The sequence below is a fragment of the Eleginops maclovinus genome, chromosome 1, assembly GCF_036324505.1.
Source record: "Eleginops maclovinus isolate JMC-PN-2008 ecotype Puerto Natales chromosome 1, JC_Emac_rtc_rv5, whole genome shotgun sequence".
Taxonomy (NCBI): domain Eukaryota; kingdom Metazoa; phylum Chordata; class Actinopteri; order Perciformes; family Eleginopidae; genus Eleginops; species Eleginops maclovinus.
The window spans coordinates 6,379,597-6,402,617 of record NC_086349.1 but is presented as its reverse complement, the minus strand read 5'-3'; the positions used below and the strand labels follow the sequence as shown (position 1 = coordinate 6,402,617).

The window sequence follows — 23,021 nt, the reverse complement described above, 5'->3', positions numbered from 1 at the left end:
GCAAATAATTCCTTGGAAGAGTTTAAAGAAGTAAAAAATCAAGCAATTATTACAAAGTCCACAGTTTTTGGCCATGATGGTGGCAATTTGGAGATTTTGAAGAAAAAAAAACTTTAAACCCATCAACGGTAGTTCTGGTTCAGAGAGTTCAGGACGATTTTATGATTATTTTTTGGCAACTGCAGTGTAGCAACTGTAGCTCTACAACCAGCTAACTCGGATGCAAAAAGACACCGAGTCGTAGTGAGCATTTTTCTTGCTGTTTACTGTGGCTTCCAACATCATCAGAGTGAAAACTGTAACAAAAGAATAAAGTTTGACTGTTTTAGCATAAATCTTGTAATGAAATATACCTGTAAATATATGTAAGTAAAACGTTGTACCTAAGTGTAGTCTTTTTTAAACAGTATTTTAACATTAACTTATTAACCTAACAATGTATTTGTACGTACAACATTGCCTCTAGTGCTAACAGCAGATGGATTTCATGTGCATACATCAGATAGTTTACTTTCCACTCTCCAGGAAATGGCCGTTCTAACCCCAAACTCCCGGAACTGATCTACAGCTTGTCAAATTAAAAGTCCCTTAAACATTTTGCCTTAATGGCAACTCAGCAACTTTTCCTTTATCTTATGTTCTGTATCATAAATGTATTGTGTACTGTAATCCAACTCTGTATTAGATCTTAAAATATAAGATGAAAATGCTCCCTGTGTCATATCGTTTCCATATGTTCAAATCTTTGACTTTCCCACCTTGCACCTCCCATATGGCGTGAATGCTCTCTGGCTGTGGGAGTGTGCTGTAGAGTCGTGAAGGGAGCAGAGGGGTCTCTCAGTGCCATTATGTCCAAACCCCTCTCTCCCCTCTGCATCCTCTCAGCCATTCCCAGGCCAATCTGCAAGTCATTACGGATGCTCCATTAGACAGTGCCTCTGCACTGAGCACACTCAAATTGAGATTACTCTGCAGAGTGCGAGGCTTCTGCTGCGCTTTTTGCTTTGGTTATAAATTCCTGATTAAATACAATGCAGCTCCCCTGATTTATCATTGCAGATGCAAACATTTGCTATCCTAATGGGAAAATTATAGTTTGCCTAATGGTGCTTAAAGTCAGATTCAACCTAATTTACAAATTCTAGTTTGGTATTTGTATTGGCCTTTATGATTGTTTACCACATCTCCAGATGAATACCAAACACACATTAGTGCATCTAACTTGTTCAGTGGTAATTAAAGGATATTTGCAAAGCCTCTTTTTATCCACACGTTAAAACATTGTGAAGGCACTGCCGCCTTTTAGTCTTAAAGAGGCCCTGTTCTGTTTTGGGATTTTTCCCTTTCTTGTAATGTGTTGTATATGTATTTGTGCATGTAGATGGTCTGCAAATGTAAAATCACAAAGTTCCCTCCAGAGGCAGTTTCTCTCCCACACACTCCCCCCCCCAAGCTAACCAATCAGAGCAGACTGGGCTCTGGTTTCAGACAGAGGGTTAAAAGAGGTCCTGCAGCACAGGCAGTATGAGAAAAGTAAAGAGCTTTTTGAACATTAAAGCATGGAAACATGTCCCAGTAGAGACACAAAATACAAAAATGGACCTGAAAATAAGTATATTAGGGACCCTTTAATATAAATTAGTCTACAATGGCTCAAGCATCTTGCAAAAATGGATAACAAGTCAATTGTTTTTAATTATATATAAATTATTCATCAATAATAAATATCCCAAATCTATAATAATGACTTATTTGCTATATTGACAAAAAACCCTCATGTTTAAACTATTTTGGTGGACAGACGGGTAAACCTGTTTCTTTTTAAAAAGTATCTGTTTCCCCGTTATATTATGATGTCAATTCAATAAACAGTTCAAATGAGAAAACGCTCAGGGTAAAAACACTATCAAGACCACACACATGAAACTAAACATTTTAAAGTAGTTAAAACACTGTTTGAAATACAAAGGACAATCTATGTAGCATAGAATCCAGCTGACAGCTAAATGTTGGTTTTTGATTTAGTAAGGGCTGAGAAAACGCTTAGAGGACTAAATTATTTTCCTTCAATTAACGTGGTGCAAAGCTTCTGTTATTGCCAAATGTGTATTGATTGAGGAGCATCAAGAAAGTGTGAATGGAAGCGCTGACCCCTCACTCATCCCCCTCTCTAATCCCTCAGACTGTAGCTGTTTTACAATACAGCACAGTAGACTTAACACTGCCCGTGTTCCACAGAGACGCTGCCTCAGGCTGTCATTTTTTGTCCATGCACAAAGAATTAGAATATACTTTAGTGAATTAATTTGGGCAAAACTGCCTCATTAAAAGTGGGAAAGGGTTTGATTCCAAAATGGCTTGTACTCATTTTGACAAGTAATGCCATGTTCAATATTCAGTGGTTCACAAAGAAGACAAGAGTTGATTCTCAGGAGTGTTGATAATTTGTAAGAGGAGGTTTTAGGCAGCTGGAGTTTTCCAACATATTTCACCATGAGAACAAAGTATACTCAAATTCATTTAGAAACTTGTGGTTGGATGTTCTTGGCAGGAAAGATAAGAGGCATTCAGAGGTATTTATGCACATTTTCCTTTAATGCCATGCTGCCAATTATAATACAAAATCAATTACTTATCCTTAAGATTGTGATGTCACAACTTCAGATATAAAAGAAGAATGAGCTGTTACAGTTGTGTAAAGTATGTGAACAGTTTTAGAAATAATATGCATGATATGCCCCTTTCTATGTATTTGACATGTGTAGGATCTGTATTAATTGCTGCTGGCTACAGCTGCAGGTCCATAACATTACCTCCACTCAGATCTGCATCCCGCTGAGAAAATCTGCTCTCTTTTCTAGTCACGTCTCAATATCTTTATTCATATTTTTTTCTCATCTGCAGGAGTGCCCTCAGATCCTGCCCTCCACGCAGATCTATATCCCTGCTGGAGTCATGAGGCCCATCACCCTGCTGGCCCAGAACCTGCCTCAGCCGCAGTCCGGCCAGAGGAACTACGAGTGCATCTTCCACATCCAGGGCAGCACACACAGTGTCCCCGCTCTGAGGTTCAACAGCAGCAGCATACAGTGTCAGAAGACCACGGTAAGCCTCAAAGAAAACAACTCCACACTCCCTGAAATCCCCTGCAGTGTCTGTTGACTTGATAAATGCGGATTTATGTTGGCTAAGGGGCCTGCTATTGACTGATTGCCATCTCGGCCAATCCTAAGCAAATGTCTTACTGCTTTATCCAACCCCAGCTGTTAAATCTGGATCCGTTCAGGGCTGCATACTAGTTTAACCATTTCTAGGCTTTACAGCCGGTTAGCAGCAGTAATAGACTTGAAGCCTAGGCGTATGGCCACAGGGACTGAGTGTCGCAAAGCCACTCTCTCTTCATTCCCACCCTTCAATCCTGCCTCTAAGCTCTCAGTCAAACTGTCACCGCTAATGGGGAGCGACCATTTCAGCAATGTTAATTTCCTCAGCCCCAATCAGGGCACGAGGCAGAGGGGAGGCATTCTAACGACACCAATTATGACTTACTTAACGAGACATATGATTAACATGCACACCGCAGCTCTCAGCGATAGGTCCAATAGAGTTTTCCTCGCCGTTAAAAGCCATCAGGAGCCAGTGTGTGGCTGTGGCAGTCTTTTCTTCAGCCTGTCAAACACTTGTCAGGGGCCCCAGGTCATTTATCTGGCTGCCGCATTACCGCTGGGTTCGGGAACACACCGCTGATTTTTGTGGCCGCTCGCTGTTTTTGAACTCAGTCAAAGGGAAAGAGTGAGCCTCAGAGTTGTGATCCTGGAAGTCACTCTGCCTCTGATGTTGGATGGTGACACGAAAAGTAGTTCTGGGGCACATTATTGAAGTTCAATTCTAGATTTTGATGATGGCTCCTATGGTTCTTTTGTGTTTTGGAAAAGCTAAATGTGCAAATCAGTCGCTTGTGTCTCTGTAATTGCTTCATGCAAGTGAGCGTTCTTTTAGATTTTAACTTTTCGGGTTGTTATTACCCGTTTTTGTCAGATTTGTCCTCAGTGACCTGACTGCTTGAAAGCCTATTGAATAGAGGGTGAGCTGCAAAGAACGTAATTGCTGATCATCAAGATGAATATGTGAATAATTTGATTAAAGTTAGACGGCCAATTCTTTTAAAAGAACTGTTGCTTTTAATATTGAATTACTCCATAAACCTTTGGCATTGTGAGACCCTTTTTTTAAGAAGTAAGACTTTGAGCACTGACGTTAAAGGGGCCCTATAATGCTTTTTAGGTTTTACACATTCCTGTACTGTGTTTTGTGGCCCACAAAGGCTAAAATCCCTGTGTTCCCTCCAGAGGAAGGGAGGAAGTTTCTTTGCAGGAAGTGGGAAATTGTTAAAATAAGGGACTCAACACAACTTTGCAGCTATTTCTTGAAATTCCTTCTGTGAGTGTGTTTGAATCCATGTGAGTAAGCCTCCCCCCCATCAGGTGGGACTGTGATAGGATCCAATTATGGGAGCTGTAGATAAAATGATGATGAATTGCAGTGGTGTGGTAGACTGACGGACACACACATGGAAACACACACAGGCCTGGCAAACCAGTTAAACAGAAGAGGGAAGCTAAAAGACAAAGAACAAGAGAGCCAAAGCGGTGGTGAGGGAATTAGGGAGAGACAATGGCGATGCAACAAAAAGAGTGTGTTGGAGGAGAGAGGGAAGAGAGAATGGGAAGAATAAAGAAAGACAGAGGGGAGGAAAAGAGACTAAGCTCGCAAACAAGCAGACTTGGGGACACAAACAATTGAGGAAGAAACAGATGGAGGGACAGTGTTCCTGGAATATAAAAGATGTGCATGTTTGGGAAAGTGATGCTGAAAGAAAAGAAAACCATGATCTGTGCAAAAGTGAATCTGCTGAGATTAACTGGAACTGCAGAGGGTGGAGAGAGGACAGTTGGGACAGTGCTAGTTTTCAGATATACCCACTCTACAGAACAGAGGTCAGGGAAGTTAGGAACAGTAGCAGAAATGACAACATCAAGGTTAACTTCTGCCAACCAATTTAGCATACTGTAATTAATATCACATTAAAGAAATCAAATTTCACTTATATAGCACAATATTACAAATCATATTAGTATCAGGGGACTTCACATATCGACAATTATGAATGACAACTTAAACAATTATAACAACATATAAACATCACAAGTTAGACTGTAAAATTCAAATAAAATAGAGCTAGAGACACTATGTTGCAAGAAAACTCAGGAATAAGTACATTTTTTAGAGATACAACATCATGTCAAACTTAGCACTGAACAGTAGAATAAATACCATTTCACTTCTTTTAATTTTGTTGACATGTATCAGAAGTGTATAGTGAGCTTTTTGCTGAAAACAGCTGACTTTCTGAATAAAACTCTGAGAACAGAAAGAATAAACGTAAAGAGTGAAATTGGAGGCTTTTCAATTAAAACAATAAGCAGGAAGAGGCTGTACCGCTCATTGATCTGAGAGATCACATCTCATTTAAACATTATAACGACCCTTGCACATCAAAAAAAGGTGTTTGATAAATTGGAAATTATTGCATCTTTAAGAAACTAAAACTTTAATGTGCATTTCTGCCTTTTTTGCCAAGATTTTAATTATAGCCTCCCATTGTTCCTATAAACACATTGATAAGTGTCTTTATAGGAAAAATGGGCATGAAAGAGTTAAGAAAGAGGATTGGCTCTCAGAAGATCCATCTATGTTTGAGAGCCTGCATACTCACTACCATTGTACTCAGTATTCTCAGTGGGGAAGTGTGTGTATATGTATCACAGCTGGCTGTGACTGGGACACTACAGTGTAATAAATCACAGAGAAAATTAGCCAGCAGTATATGTACACTCATCCATTCAATCTTACTGTCTCTTTGTGCATTATTTGGCCCCCTCGCCCAACACTGAAACATTGAACTTGCATACTCAAATACACCAGGGACCCGCACAATGCATGGATGCTCACTGAGATGTTCACAGGGAAACACACACTGGCACGCGCACACACATGGACAGGATGCATGCAAGCTGTGTGGATACCTACTGTTTTTTTTCTTGGACAAACACACGCGTACACACGTACACACACACATCCTCCCCAGGGGTTTGGAGGCTCAACATGAAGGAGACATATGGAGATTCTCCACATGATCTTCTTCCTAATCATGTGGAGCAGACGGAGACTGTAGCATCAGCAACAACCAGCAACCTGCTTTACATGATTTATTACACTGAAACACATCGGCTATCTAACTGTCTGTGTGTGTGTGTGTGTGTGTGTGTGTGTGTGTGTGTGTGTGTGTGTGTGTGTGTGTGTGTGTGTGTGTGTGTGTCTGTGTCTGTGTCTGTGTCTGTGTGTGTGTGTGTGTGTGTGTGTGTGTGTGTGTGTGTGTGTGTGTGTGTGCATGTGCGTGTTTGTGTGTGAACTTCCCTCTGCAAGTCCATGCTTTTGGTGCTGTTGCGAGCAGCACATTTTAGAAAAGATGATGGGCTGTGTGTTTGTGCACTGTCCACAAATTGGTCAAGGATTTTCTGAGGTCTAGACTTTTCCTAACTTTCCAAAAAAAAATACAAAGCACAGAAACAGTGTAAAACATGCACAATACACAAACATACCGTATGCTCTCCTGCAACACTGCCTCGTACAAAACAAGTTAACACACCACTTGTATGCTTTGCTTAATTAGTTCTTAAGTAATGGCAAATGGTATCTAGCTGCGTTCAGAGACACACACGGAGAGATATTTAATAATAATCCAATGTCCAAATGCAAAATGCATATCACATTAAACATTTTACAGAATTAGAAGCATTTATATCAAGCAGCACAAAGCCCATACTCAAAGAGGTATACAATAAGTGCAAATTAAATGAATAAGTTAGAATTGAGTAAGTTAGAGGCCCCATTATGCTTTTTGTGGTTTTCCCTTTCTTTAAGTCTGTTATATTAGTTTTTGTGTATGTAAATGGTCTGCAAAATCTAAATTCACAGTTTTCTCCCACCGTTGGACTATTTCAGTGACATCAGTATGTAACACTTGCAATTTGATGGAGTATTGCTCCAAATTGTAAGAGGCGGGACATTTCCAACACATCTCTAAGTGTTGTGTAGTGGAATAATGAACAAAGCGGGTCTAGTTCAAACTGAACATTTACTTTGGAACAAAGCAGTTTACAAAAGTGACGGTGATAAAAGTTGAACATGAACTTGACATTTTGTATTCTTATTTTTTTTCCTCTAACCAGAAAACACAGAGACAAGCACTTCAAACTAAAATAATTTCCTGTCAAGGATTACAAAATTAAATCAGTCATTAAGTTACAACACTAAGTGTTTAACCAATCACAACAGAACCGGCAAGCTAAGCTATCAGAGCAGACTGATTTAGGATAAGGGAAATTAGTCCATATAGATCAAGTTGAATGCAAGTAAAGGAAATGCCCAATGAACAAACACATGTGATGCAAATAAAAGATTGCCACTGAAGAAAGTATTTATTTAATTTCAAACTGAAAAAATTGCTAAATATAAATACAAAAATGCTTAGGTACTCAATCAAATGTAAAGATGTGAGTGGCCACAATCAGCAGTGAGTAGCGTTAGGCATCACAAACTGTAGCAAGGAGTTACTGGGTTCTTGAATAGTTATAAACTCAGTGAGCTGCAGCACCAATACACACACAGACACACTCACAACTGTCCGTTTGACAAATGACTAAAGGTGAAAATGCACTTTGCTTCTGTTCAAACACACTTTTACTGGTTGGGTGGTTGGCATACAAATTCTTCGACACATGAGCCTGGGGCTTGTTGTCTGTTGTTATTGCTATAGGCTACTACACAACACTTATTTAAGGTAAGGAAAAGAAATAGGTGTTGTCCAACACACACAATAGCAATACATACTGCATTTGAGCAGTCGGCGTAGACTTTCTTCCACATTTGACTGAAAAGAAGTGCTTTCTCTAACCTTTATCATACATTTTACGAAAAACAAAAAAACAAAATGAATCCGATTACGGTTGCCATGAGCCAAACGAGTGGAATCTTTTAGCAGTGAACACTTTACTCAATATAAAGGTATCCTGGTGATGGCGGTAAAAATGCAAGCATTACAGTTCTCTCAAAACACATTTGCTAAAACTAATTAAATGCACATGCACACAGTGTTTACCTCGCATGCATGCACATGTTCTATTATGACATTTTTACAGCTAATGACAAAGAACACAGGCAGGTTGCATATGCAGCTGAGAAAAAGAGAGGAACAAAGGAGAACTAAAATAACATTAAAGCAACATTTTAAGTGTCATGTGAGGTGCGAATAATTGTTATTTACATTTTGCTCAGTTGGTTCAATTATGAGAAAAAATGTAAAAAGTCTAGGAGTCGTGTGAAGCAAAACCAAAAACATTTCCAGGATAAAATTCATAAAGAAAAAATGGCCATTCTCTGAGGTGAACTTTATTTTGTTATAGATTTACAAGAACATTGAATATTGTCTGACTCAGTTTTTACAAAGGTGTACATTGTTAGAAAAACAGAGAAAGTCAAAATTTACACGATTGTTTTTCAATTGAAATGCAATGTTTTTTCTTTTATATTAATGCCTTCCCCGACTGTGTCCTTTATTTATTTTGTATACCATGGCCCTAATATTCTGTCTAATTGAAAGATTATTTTTGTGCAAAAATATTAAATTAATACAGAATTAAACAAACTGAAAAAATGGGGGGCTTGTGTGTGTGTGTGTGTGCCAACGGTATACTTATAACACACTCCTGAAGGTATCCTTCAACATGACTAATTACATGAGGGTGACCTGCACACATATGCACGCACCTCTCGCTTTTTTTACCTCCTCGCCCCCTCACCAGCCAGCTGCTCTGTTTTGTTAACATAGGCAGTTTTCAGTCAGACACACACACACACACACACACACACACACACATGCAAGGGCCATATCTATTCATGCAATCCACGGGGACATGCAGTCCATGGAGACGATTCATGTAGCGAGAGAATGAACGAGTGCAGGAGCAGATAACGAATGAACCCGAGCCAGGCCGGTGTGTCGCTGTAATGAGGCCAGGGACGGCTTTGTGCTCACCTTGTACTTTTTACACCCCCTCCCCTCCCTCCCTTACTTTTTTTTCTGCTCATGTCACCTCGCCTCCCTCTCTCCTTGTCCCCTCTCTTCGCCCCTCCTCTGTACTGTACCTTTCCTCTCCCTTATCTCCTCCTCGTTTACACTCTTCTGCTCTTATACGTCCCATTTGCTGCTCTTTCTATCTCCCCTTCTTTTCCCCTCACTCTTTACCAGACACTCCTCTTATCCTTTTTCACCTTTTTCTAATGTGCTCTACTCATTTCCTAGGTCCACTCCTCTCACTTTCCCCTTATCGGCTTTGTCTTCCACTTACATCCACCTCACTAACATATCAAGTTCTTTTTTCTCCTTTACCCTTCCCTCCACCTGACTTCCTGTTCTCCTCTCCTCTCCTCTCCTCCTCCCTGGGGGGGCTTACACTATGAGTTGGCCCAGGTAGATTAATTACATGCAGTGACATGGAGGAGCTGGCCAGAGGCTTCAGTAATGAGTCTGATTACTCATCTCCAGCAGCTCCGGGGGCCCCGGGGAGGGAAGTCAGGACGGCGGGCCAGCAGAGAGGCCGCTCACACGGAGTGGGGGCAACTTTTACACACAGGGTTCCACCAATGCACAGAGTGTAAAAGCATCGGTGCCACTTTAAATCAAAGCTGGAACTACAGTTCATAGATTGGTCCCTCGTCTGGAAGTTAGCGGTTTTTCAAACATGTTTTTGGTTAAATGCCTGAAATGATGTCGTTGTTGACAAGAGCCAAAGGGATATTCACGTTCTGTGTTTTAGCTGAAGCTTAGCTTTTTGCGTCTGCGTTTTGCATTTGTGCTTCAATGTGGAGACTATCACACTGGACAAATGTGTAACTATCATAAATGTGTGTTCGCCAAAGATTTTATTTGTCAAAAATATTCCATCACCCAATGGAAAAATGGCTTTTGTCTTTTGTCGTAACGCCATGGCGATGCTAACATTTCGGATTCGCCTAGATGAATACGTCATCACTGCACCTCTCTGTAACATGCCAATATTCAATAGCTGTCTGATAAAAGAAAATCAAAGAAACCCAAGGAGAAAACATTTAAACTAGAAGTAGTATGTTCTTGAGGACAAAGCAATACCTGATCAAATATATGTTCATAGCTGTGATCAATTAAGCCGAACGCCAGCAGGACAAAAATTAAATGATATAATCACAAAAGACCAGAGGAATGCCTAGTATGGAAGAAATTCTTTCAAGGGGCCAAAGAGGTTTCCCAGTGTGGGATGGCTGAGAGACAAAAAAACATAATTAAATGCAGGAGCGTGGCTAATAAATCACACAAACAATGGACAGCACAGTTTCTCATTAAGAAAATATGTGTTTTTAAAGAACGTTTATTTAAGGTAATGTTTACAGTTGCGGGTTAGGGTGAAACTGGAGAATGGATTTCTGGATTTTCATTTTGTTTCTCAGACATTTGACATCATATGCTTATTAGTAGCAGGTATATTACACCCTATTGCATGACAGTGTATTGCCTGAACCCTCTTCTGCTATTCCTGTTTACTTCTTGAGCAGCTCCAGAGATACAGGAAGTAGCATAATTATATTCACTTTCAGCATATGAGGCTGAGAGTGCACAGGATTTGATGTACAATACATTTTTGCAGTGTGGAGTGAAAACTAGAAATGGACCATGTGTAAGTGGTTCATAGGATTGCCTTTAATCTTGGCTGCAGCCCAAACCTCTGCATCTCATTATAGAAGAATTTCAGAATTGACAGGGAATGGAGTTATGTGGTGAGTGACAGGATCAGTGTGATACATTCATTAAGTGTCAGCTTAAAGAGGTGCTCAACTGAATGCTCCCCTGATGTGGCTTTAGTAGTTTAGATAAGCTTCTGCCATACAAGCGGAATGATTGGTTGGTCCCCCTTTGTCCACTTTGAAATCCAAACCAATTAGATTGCTAAATGCAGTCAAATGCATCAATTATCAAACTATCCCATCAGTTACGTGTATCCCTTTGCTTTGAACAACTACTTTGATCTACTGTAATTCCCTTTAGTTTCACTTGCACATGTGTACTGTGCCAATTTCAAGTTAGCATGTTAACACGCATAAATTATATGCTGGACACGGTCAACTTGGAGGTAGACATGATCATTGTTAACATGACTCTAGAATCCTATGCTGTGTCTCCAATTGCATCATTTGAGTGTGGAACGCTGAACACTCACACTCAACTAGCGCCATATTGGCTACATAACAGAATTTGCTTGACCACCTGATATTGCAGTTGTTTAGGTTAACACAGCACTATACAAATGTAAAGTTGTACATATGGGGAACAACTGTTGCTAGCTAGCTAACTAGCTAACAGCAGCGATTGTAACTTCTGGTGAGGAATCAGAGAAGCCATGGGTGATTAGAGACAACATGCTGTGTACTCAGAGATGTTAATCTTTACACCTCTTATGTCTCTTCTTTTTAATTATGGTGGTTAAAGTGGCAGTTTAATTCCAAAGCAACTTTAGCTTAACTTGTCTCTACTGCTGCGTCTTTTTCTTTCTGCTGCTTCTGCTTTCCTGAGTCAGCCAGTGGCTATTGCTGAGTGAGGCTGGGTTGCACGGTGTCACAGTGTGGTTTGTGGCCGTTTTAAACCATGTGACAGTATGAATAAAGCATGATGTGGCGGGCAGCAGGGTGGGCAGGGACTGACAAGGGAACAAGCTCACCCAGTGTTTTGGTGACGGCAGACAAGTCATACCCCTTAAAGTTTAATGGGGGCCACGCCGCAGAGAGAGGAGTGTATGGGCATGTGTGTGTGTGTCGATCCTGTGGTTTTACTGGGGCTGGATGCTGCCATACACAGGCCTTTAAACAGTGGGACGTAATCGTGATGCTAATCGAGTCAACAGCCTACCTCGTTGTGATGGATCAGGGTCACACTAAACTAGTGGGAAGGGAATAGGACCAATGAGCCTTTTTCTTTGTGGCCAATGAGAGTTGTGGTTGAATCTGGAGTTGCTGACCTCCCAGAATCCTGTGGTTTCATGCTTTGTGTTCCCCTATGCTTCTTAACCATCTCAATAGACCTCCAGACGTCCCACATTCTTCCCTCTGTGGCTGCTTACAATGTCTCCTTCTTTTCTTGCTTATCCTCGTGTTTATGTTCTTCTTTTTTCTTCTATTTATCCTGTTATTTCATTGCCTTCTTCTCCAGGCTTTAGGCAGATCAGAAGCCGACACTGATCTGAAACTCCACCATGTTTTCTTTTGATGAAGGTTTATCTACTTTGCTGGTATCACCCCATGCTGATGATTATTTTTTAGTAGGCCCACCTTGTTAGCCTATTCGCTCCAGTTTTAGAGATTATGGTTTTTGTTACAAGCCTTGCAAAAGAAGCAATAAAGATAAATGCTTCAGCAATAAAACTTGTGTTGACAATCAGCACTGTGAGCACTCGGCTCTTCAAGATGAGTTTGGATGACTTAAGGTAAACCAGATTGTGTAAAAGTATCTACGTGTACCAGTGTGCGTGTTAAAAACAGTGTTCTAAAACTTACGTTAAAAAAAAGAAATTGCAGCAGTGAATGTTTTTGGACTACATAATTCCAGCTAGATGATGTGTTTAGAAATAAACATTTTAACAAGGAAATGTTTTTATTAAAAGGGATATTTAAATGCGTAATGGTCATACTGAACTTATCCACACAACGTTCACTGCCTTGGACTTATTCAACATTTGAACAAAACTAAAATAACTCTCTGACGTTAATCAATTATTATAGTGTCCTATATAAGTCTGTTCGACTGCAGTGGGTTCTTGTTTAAACACTCAATAAAAAAAAGATGAATGTATTATAATGTTTTTATAACAGTCGAATATCTCCAGGAAAAATGAGCCATGAATGGTTATCTTACAAAGTTTTAGAAACTGTTTCCCTTACGTTTGAGTTGCATAAACTTCAACAAATCATCACCTAAAAGTTGCAGATCAGATGATGTGAATCAACTTTATTCTGACCATAAAGTGACTCAAACAATGTTACCTACGTTGCCAGACCAGGAAAAAAACCCACAAAAGTTACGATGTTGACATCCTGTGCTCCTTCACCCATGAAAAGGCATTACAAGGTCATCCAGAAGTCCACAAAATATGTATTAAAATGAAAGTAGTAAAACCAAAGTGTAAAGAATTCTCTTTAGGAAGTCAAAGTCCTGCACTGAAAGTATTACTCAAACAAAAGTTTTCAACTATTAGCATCGGTTTGTACTTTTACGCACATTTACGGAAAGTAAAAGTACTCAATATGCAGACTGTCTAATTTCAGTGTAATAAATACTGCATATAGCTGGAAAAGGTGAATCTTTTTCTGTTTATCGTTAAGAAGCCTGTAAATATCACCTTTGAGTTCATTTTGATGTACAATAAACCTGATAAATGGTTGATTTGTATTTTTTTTCATTATTCTAAACCTGTTGGATAAATGTAGTTAAATTAACAAAACAATATTTGCATCTAAACTGTCGTGGAGTAGAAGTAAGTTAAGGAAATAGAAATTCTCAAGTAAACTAAAGTGAACTGAAGTGTATTTTTTTTAAACAGGGTTTTAACTGTTACATTAATATTTTCATAATCGGAAAAGGTTAGTGATTACATTTGTTTACATGTAGCCAGTAATTGAAAATATAATAGATTTTTCAAGTAACCCTACCAACCTTGATCATGTGATCATCATGTGAGTATGTTATTATCTTCTGTGAAATCATGGTAGTGAATCAGAGAAAAGTGTTGTAAAGTTTTGAGTGTATCATGTGTATGTGTGTTGGTTCCGCGTGTGGTTGTGTGGTTGTGTCTCAGGCCCCATTGCCCATAAGGGATGGTCGAGTCCCGTCTATCAAATCCAGTGTGTCAGGGAGCAAATTGGAAATGCCAATTTCACTTTACACTGCTCCGCATCTTATCTCCCCCTCGCCCTCATCCCAGCACTTAGCTGATGCGTAAATGAATACGGTCCTCTCGCACGTCCACCTTCGTCTGATTTCACTCTGCTGCACCTCTCTGACCACTTCTCCTCCTCCTTCCATTCTTCTTCTTCATCTTCTTCTCCCCCTCCATCCTACCTCATCTCCTCTCTTCCCATTCCTGTCTCCATTCTCCCATGCCCATTCAGCTGTAACCCATCTGTTTTTTCTCTCTGTGTATTTATGAAATATGTCTGTTTTTTTTGGTGAATATGGATTTATGCATGCTCGGTCTGTATCGCCGCCTGCAATGAACAAGCCGGGGAGAATCACTATGCAAATGAACGATTTCTCATATTCTAACATTTGCATTGAATCCATTATAAATCAGCAATTCCTCACACTGGTCTTCTCTGTCTGTCTCAGTATGACTACGAGGGCGGTGACATCGGTGACCTACCCGTCGACCTCTCCGTGGTGTGGAATGGGAACTTCGTCATTGACAACCCCTCCAACATTCAAGGTACAACTTTTGTTTTAGAAATCTCCGTCTTTTTCCCACACCTTAATTTTGCTGGAGCTTTGTCGGTTGTCCCCAAAAAGGTTTAATCGACATCTCTTGTTTATCCGTCTGTAATGATTTTCTGTGAAGCAAAAATGCCTTGTCCACTTTTTCTGCAATTTCATATCCGACAGCAATCGGGGAGAAAAGTGAAAGTGGACCATCCGTTTTGCTCGGGGAATACAAAAAAAACAGAGGGAGTGATTGATGGACGGAGATGATAACAAACAAACATCCAACAGAGAAATTAACAGGGATGGATGTAAGAGGGGAAGATAAACAAATGGCAAAACCAATAGGCAGAAGAGGAAATGGATGGAGGGGGAAGAGCGATGGGTGGATGACAGGTTGATAAATGTGGCGTGTAATGGCGGGGACTAGATGAGAATGAAGGGATTGACAAAGAAAAACAGAAAGCGACACAGAGGGATGGCATTTATTAGTTTTAATCGTTATCCGTGCATGAAGTGGAAAACAATTACCAATTCTAAATTCTTTATCAAGTGTAATATATTGGGTGGTGGAGGCTAATAGTTTTAGACGTCCCATTACACAAGATAATGTAAGTCTTGCTCTCAAGTCTTTTGCTTGCCTATAGTCAGATTAACATTTTCCACTGTATTCTTTCTGTATAATTCACCACAAGTTTCACTCTTTAGATGACACACGTTCACGCCTTAAAATCACATCCTTTATGTTCTATCTGACCTGTCTGACATGTATTAATATCATTGCTTGGATTTATAGATACTAATTGGTCACAAACTCATTCTTCTGCCTGTTTTATTTTGTTTAAATATGCTCTTTAATTTTGTATGTGATGAAAGATGGGGATTAAACCTCATGAGCACATGCAGTGAAATATTAAACTTGCCACAACACAAGGAATAATCACATTTCTGTGCAATTAAGTAGGTGGAACCTGTCATCTTAAAAATCTGACTTGATTAATACAGACCGGTATTTGATGACACAATCCAATTTGTGCTATTGCCATTAACTTTGTAATGTAAGGTATTGTGCACATTGCATAATAACACATTAACTGAATGTATATGTACTATTTACCACTGTTAATACTACTATTATTGATAAAATGGCAATCACGCAGTTGCTTGCTGAAAGAAAACAAGGTTAGTTTAGGTCATTTTAGTCAAAATCGTCCAAACTCTGTCATTGTATGTGCCATACGATGAAAGGGCACATAGAAGGGTGCTTTTCAAACTCAATTCTGGTGTGAAAATTGTTATTCCAACTTGAACTTCAAACAACCCAATACTGTAGCTTGCCCAGGGTCTCAGTCTGTTTCCAAGTAAACCGTATCAAGTAATAAACTTGGTTTCTTCCACTGTATCATGCCGTGCTGATGATACTGGCTTACAGTCACCATAACTGGCTCATTTAGAAATCCTGTCAGTCCATATTTCTTTATCATTGACATTCATGTTCCCCAGAGCATGAATACTATTGACTTTGGTGGTACCATGACCTTTCAAATGGTCCTATCATAAGGTCAATATACTTTTACTTTCGATAAATCATAGATTATATGTCTAATAACGATCAGATTACATTTTCAAGATCTGAAATGTTAAACAAAAACAATACAAAAATCAGAATCTTAGCTGTCTTTGAATAGAGAGGTTGACATTAGTCATCCAGCTAACTCCTGGAACACACCCCCGGGATGTGTGCGAGTTTGGGAGTGTGAAATCCAATGATCTCAGTGTGTGTTCCTGTTATTCGGACTATGAGTAAGTACAACAGACCTTGCTCCTCGACTTTCTTGGTGGCATGCTTAGAATTTATGCAGCACTTTAAGCCAGCGGTTTGCTCCTCATAACAAGACAAAGACCGAATAAACTGAAACAGCTGGCGAGGTTATGGATGAGTAATTTGTTTGAATCAACAATGCTTTCAACACCCCAAAGATATATTCAAGTTACTGTGCTAAAGCCTCATAGAATACCTACTATAAAACTCTGCATTATAAAACCTCATACAAATCTCATAAAGGCCTTCTCCTCCTTTTTTCTCTCCATCCTCTATTAATCCCTCTCAGCTCCATCCCCGTCTTTTTCTCGCTGAATCTGAGTCGTATTATCCGTCTGAGGCAGAGGCTGGCCCGGCTTTGCCCTGGTGTAAAGTGGAGATGTTAATGTTAATTAAATCATTCATTTGGTTCAGATTAATTAGCGCCGCGCTACTTTTAAGCCGAGCCGTGGCTAATCAGATTACGCCCGAGCGGAGGGCCGAGGTGGCAGATGGATACGGAAGAAGCTTGCTTTGAAGTCCGGCCGCCGTCTGTCTGCAGAGGAGGCGGAGGAGGAGACTCCACTTTTTCTTCTCTTGCTGTTTTTCCACTTCAGTTCATTTTAAATCTGTTTAACTAGTGTGACTGCAAACACACCTGCCTGCAGGATTTGGCCTTGTTATATCAACTGAGGTAATTAAAATGGAGATTAACAGATGAGAAAAAAGCTCACACAAATGATCGATTTACCTTTACTTTTTTGACTCATTCCTGTCTTTCTCTGTCTGTCTATTTGACATTTTCCGAAACAGAAATGTTTTACTAATCCCACAGCAGGGAAATTAATGTTTAAAGGGGCCCTACTATGCCCATTTTCAGGTTCATGTTTGTATTCTTTGCCTCTACTGTGACATGTTTACATGCTTTAATGTTCACAAAGCTCCCACTTAGCACATGTGTTAGCCAATAAAAGAAAGAATGTGTTAAATAGTGATGTCACTATGTTACAGAAGTAAACAAAGGAGCCCAATGGAGGCATTTCAGGCAGGGGGGGTGTGTGAGAAACTCCCTCTGGAGGGAATTTGGGGATTTTAGCCTTTGCAGACCATTTACATGCACACAAACCTATAACACACTAAAGTTAAACCCCAAACAGGATAATAGCATCTAAGGCGTAATGCAGATAAAAAGACAAATACAATAAATAGGATACAGCTGATAACAAAAATCTAGCAGACTTTCATAACATCCAATAACTACACATACATAGTAAGAAGAAATTAAATGTGGTAGCTGTAGTGTTATGAAATACGTAAAGATAGAAATTGCTTGTTTCTCTCCTCAATAGTTTCTGCTTTCCTCTGTTTTCCTCTCCATGTCTGGGCCTCGCGGGGCCTCACCATCTTTACATTCCTAACTATTTTTGTTGCCGTTTTGTTAACAAGCACAGCTAAAATGTATCCACCGCCCGCCTTTCATCTGCCCCTCGTCTCTCTCCTCTCAAGTGTTTAAGGTTTTTAATTATTTATTTATTTATTACTTTTAATGACTTTTTCCACTCTGCGGAGTTGAGGGAATGTTTTGCTTTTTTTCTTCTACACAACAGATTATCAATTCCCTATTGGCGTTAGAAGACATTACCTGTTAAATTAATTTCTTTAATATCCCTCTAGGTTGCTTGTTCATTTTTGTTCTCCTTCTACTTCTATCCATGGCATACTGGTAATATTTCTTCACTGTAGGTGTTTTAAAATTCATTTATGCAGTCCCCTCTCAGCTTCAAGACACACATTCTTGATTACGATTTTTGCTTTTAATTCATATGAACAACTGACATAACTTTCTCTTTACCAGAATAATGTTTTTCAAGCACTTTACGGAAGGTTACATTTCCAAAAAGTAGCGACCAATCAAAAAAACACCTATAAAAAATAAAGTACTCCAGGGAAATCTTTTGTTTTGAAAAGTTAAAACAAAGGCACAGCTGACTTGATATAGCTGGAGAAGCATGTACTAAGGCTAAGTCCCTGCTGCCGCAGATGCAGGTTCGAATCCAGCCTGAGGTCCCTAAAACAAAGTCCTCCTCTCTGGGGTTTTCCTGTTCTCTAAGTGTGTACTATAGGTGTTTGTGCGTGTCAATGGTCTACAAGGGATACAATCCCAAAGTTCATGCCAGAGGTAGTTCTGCAAAATAGAAACAAAACTACTTATAACATTCTCGCTTCTATTGGCTTTCGCTCCAACACATTGTATGTGATATGCTAAGCGGTTGACCAATCAGACAAAAGGTGGAAAGAGGAGCTGCAGAACAGGCAGTAAGAGAATAATATAGACCTTTTTGAACAGCAGACGCACAAATTACAATGAGCATAAAAGGATCATTTTGAAATAGCACCCCTTTTTCAAATCAGTTTATAGAATAAAGGCTTTGAAAAAACTCATGCAAATGTGCAATTACAGCAGTATAAGAATTCATTTAAGTCTGAAAGAGTTCAAGGGTATATATCATACAAATCCACTTAAGTGAGCCACGGCTCCACTAGCTATGTGTATTCTTCCTTTGCATTTTAAACGCTTATACTTGAAATTCTGACAAACCTATAAGTGTAAAAGGGGCATGACTAATCAATTACATGTGTCCATCAAATATCAGCCCAATATCACAAAAGCATATTTGTCCAATAGGGCAATATGTGCAGCATACAACACCCTCTGTCCTGCAGTGCACAAGGGAATAGAAAACCCTAACCATGAGCAGAGCAACCAAGAAGGGATCCTTCCCCCAAGATAGCATGAAGTGCAATATATGTTATGTATATGGTTTGAAACAACAAATAAAATTAGAACATAGACACTACAGATGTAAAAATTGACAATGTAATAAGATAGTGTGCACTGTGAAAATCTACTGTTCCCTCAGTCAAAGAGGAATGTTTGCATAACTACAACACAAATATCTTATGTCTCTGTTTTTATTTGTCCTTGGCAGCCCACCTGTACAAGTGCAGAGCGTTGCGGGACAGCTGTGGAATGTGCCTGAAAGCCGACCCCAGGTTTGAATGTGGTTGGTGCGTCCAGGACAGGAAGTGCTCCCTCAGGCAGGAGTGTAATGGCGGAGGAAACTCACACCTCCCTCTGCAGCTGGCTGAAAGCGGAGGTTGGATGCATGCCACCTCTGGAAACAGCCGATGCACGCACCCCAAGATCACTAAGGTAAGTGTTTGCGTGTGTATTAAACAGGCTGCAAAGGTGTGTGTGTTTGTGAGGGTACTTGTGCACTTTTAGTCATTATTTTGCTGCTGAAATAGGATGACACAGGCAGCACCATTAATGAGCCAGTGCTCTGAACATGCAGTTTGATACTATCAGCAGTTGATGGAAAACAGAATGGGCTATGATGTCCTTGCCAGGGTCCAATATTATATGAAAAAAAAAAAAAACATAACACATTCATCATAGCCAGAAGTAACATAGCAGAATCTTAAACCCTTGGCCAGCGAGGTTCCAAAAACAACCTACGGGACTAATCATTCGTCTTTTGGCTATAAAATTTAAAGAGGACATATTGTGCTCATTTGTAGGTGTTACATAGTGATGTTACTATGATACCGAAGTTGACAAAGAAGTCCATTGGAGGCATTTCAGGCAGGAGGATAGTGTGTGGGAGAGAAACTCCCTCTGGAGGGAACAGGGATTTTAGCCTTTGCAAACCATTTACATGCACTCATACTTTACAATACACTACATGAGAAAACCCCAAACAGCATAACAGGGCGACTTCTAAAGAGACAATCGGATATGTGATTACACCAAGGGCAGTTTTACATTTACATCAAAAAAACAACAGCAGCAAAAGCTCCTTGAAACTGCTTTGGTTTTTGTCAAGTGTACAATCAACCAATATCATGGGGAGTTATAGGTTCCAGGTCCTGTGTTTGGTATTTATTAAGCTGCAATGCCATTTGTATGGTATGTCACAATGTTGAAACCAAATATATATGCCAAATTCTGCAAATATCACAAATGTTCTCCTCTTTAAACATAGATCTATTTGTGCATAAGCAAGTGCATTTTCTAACTATTTAATTAAGGTTTTTATGTGATAACCATGTTGTACCACTCTGCAATTTCAGTTCTTTGCTATGGCTTGATGTCTGTTTAGAATTGTAATGACTTCTATTATTGTGATGTATGAGACAAACCAACAAAGCTACAGACAAATATGAGGAAAATATACAATGTAGATATTTGAAACCTTCGTTGAGATTATGTTTCTCTGTAGTATCACTATTGGAAAGAAAAATAAACATTCCCATTCGGGTAAAACCCCACGAGACTCTTCAAATCAAACTCTCTTTAATGTTACAGTCGTAACGTATGACAAACAGAAGCAGCGCGGCTCCTTTGAGCGCCACATCATAATCTCGTCAACTCGTGAAGTCACCTGCCGAGATCCAATAGCTGGTAGCCCTTGATAGGCTGTTGCATCAGCTCCTCTTCCCGAAGCCCCCGTGGTCACGAAAGCCCTACGTGTCCTGAACACGCTGCTCCATTTTAATGTGCTGCTATTAAAACACACACTTGTTGGGACCTTGTGCCTGCCCTTGGCACAGAAATGGTATTATTACTCAGTGTTATATCAAACTGGCACTCCAGAGACAGAGACACGTACTGTCAACGCATGTTGCGCAGAGACTTTTTCAAGCTGTCTTTTTAGGTAGGTTCATTCACTGTCAGTTGATATCCAGCATTTTCCACATATCCATTCATGTTATTCTTCTTCACTTTTCTGTTTGTGAATTTGTTTCCTGTCTTGACTTTCAGTGGGTATTCGTCAAAATACTTGAATCTCAACAATACTGTCCGAAAAAAAACTGATTTATCCCATATCAGGTACAAAATCAGTGAAAAGGATGAGATATTCCAACTCGAATGAAGACTTAATGAATAACATGTTTTTCTGAAGATTAATGGTATAATATGTGTCAGAAAAGTACCCACTTGGTTTTATCTACTCTCATTTATTTCAAGAGCATTATGCCTCATTAAATACTGTCAATAGTTTTTGTTTAAACGATCTGCTAAATATCATGAGAAAGTAAACTTTTTCATTCAAATATTCTGTCATTTTTCTCAATATAATGGGATTTTTTGAAGTGAAACGAAGTCAAATTATTAAGTTAAGACCACGCCATTTCCTAATAGGGTTGACCTGATGGAGCAGGTAATGCCAATGATGTAATGTTAGGATAACAGCAACTACCTATGTGAACAAAGTAGTGCGTTGTGCATGTGTCTGACTGTGTGTTTTTTGAGCACATAAGGACATGGGAAGGAGAAGGGAGTGAAAGAGTTTTTATATCAAGGTAATAGTACACATAGAGTGGGACCGGGAGTAATAAAGGGAATGACATCTGGATATAAAAGCAGACGTTTCTATTCACGTCATTTTCGCCCTGTATAGTTTGTATTACCGTCCAGGGGTTTTCATTTATCAAGTAGTGCAGCCGTTATAATGGTTTATTCATGTATGATGAATTAATTAAAACTATTAAATGAAAAGGTAAATCAGTTATTTTAACCCCTTCTTGCTGATGATGTAATATGAAGTGATTTTTGACACCACTAATTGCTAGACTTTAAGCTACTTTATAAAGATGGTTAGGGCAAGGTATTTAAGTCTCTGTGGTATATAGTGTTTTACTGCTCCTGGATGCAATCAGTGTTTGGAATAATATCTTGTAGGTATAACTGGTAACCTCAAATAAAAAGCAAGAGCGAGCCTTCAAACATACTTAATAAAGCCTATCAAAAAGAATAATTGAAAAACCATTTATTCTCCAAACCTCTAAAACGAACTTTTGAGAACATTATAAATATCCCAATTAAGTATCCCCAGGTGTTTTAAATATGAATACATAATGACTTTACATTGTTTGTTTGAAGCAGTGTTCCAGAGAAAGGAAAAAATAAGGCCCTTTTTGCTAAAACCCCAAACTACTTTCTGACCACATAAACAACTTTCCTGGTTTTTAACAGCTTCTGGCCTTCTGTGGCTCATATGCTATTGGTTACCACTCAGCCCACAGCAGTACAACCATGTAACAGCACATATGCACATAATAAGTGATCAGGCTAGATGACTACTACGAAACCACTGGTATAATGTTATTGATTTGATGTGGTTAGGACCACAATGTAAAGGCCACCACAGAGCGCCACAATCCGTACTTTACCTCTATTGGCTTCCTGGTTTATAAAACAATTGGCCAAACCCAGGAAGGAAAAATGTGTCAAGAATAAGAACATTAATCCGATTAGTCCAGTTCTGATATATTGATATTGATATACATTCTATACGTGCAATCTACTGCCTTCCTCCAAAACAATACTTCATTAATGCCAACTGTGCTGGCTAATTTGAGTCCTTGGGGATTGGTTATAGGAAAATCAAAACCAACAAACAAAACAGCTAAAAAGTATTTTTGTGAGAGAGGAAGAACAAATTGTAAATCGGTCTGAAAATCACGCCTTTTCCCTATTAGCTTTAGGTTTCTCTGGTGCATCCACAAGCAATTGTCAGTTTGATCCGTGTGGCTCCT

The 23,021-nt window shown here is 39.4% G+C and overlaps 1 protein-coding gene across 1 annotated transcript in view; it reads left to right on the top strand.

Annotated features, from left to right (window-relative positions):
* Nucleotides 1-23,021, top strand: part of plxna1a (plexin A1a) — a 217,393-nt gene that overhangs the window by 128,079 nt on the left and 66,293 nt on the right. The window contains 3 exon segments of the mRNA XM_063884697.1: nucleotides 2,905-3,105; nucleotides 14,531-14,627; nucleotides 19,409-19,632. Coding sequence (XP_063740767.1) covers nucleotides 2,905-3,105; nucleotides 14,531-14,627; nucleotides 19,409-19,632 — 522 coding nt within the window.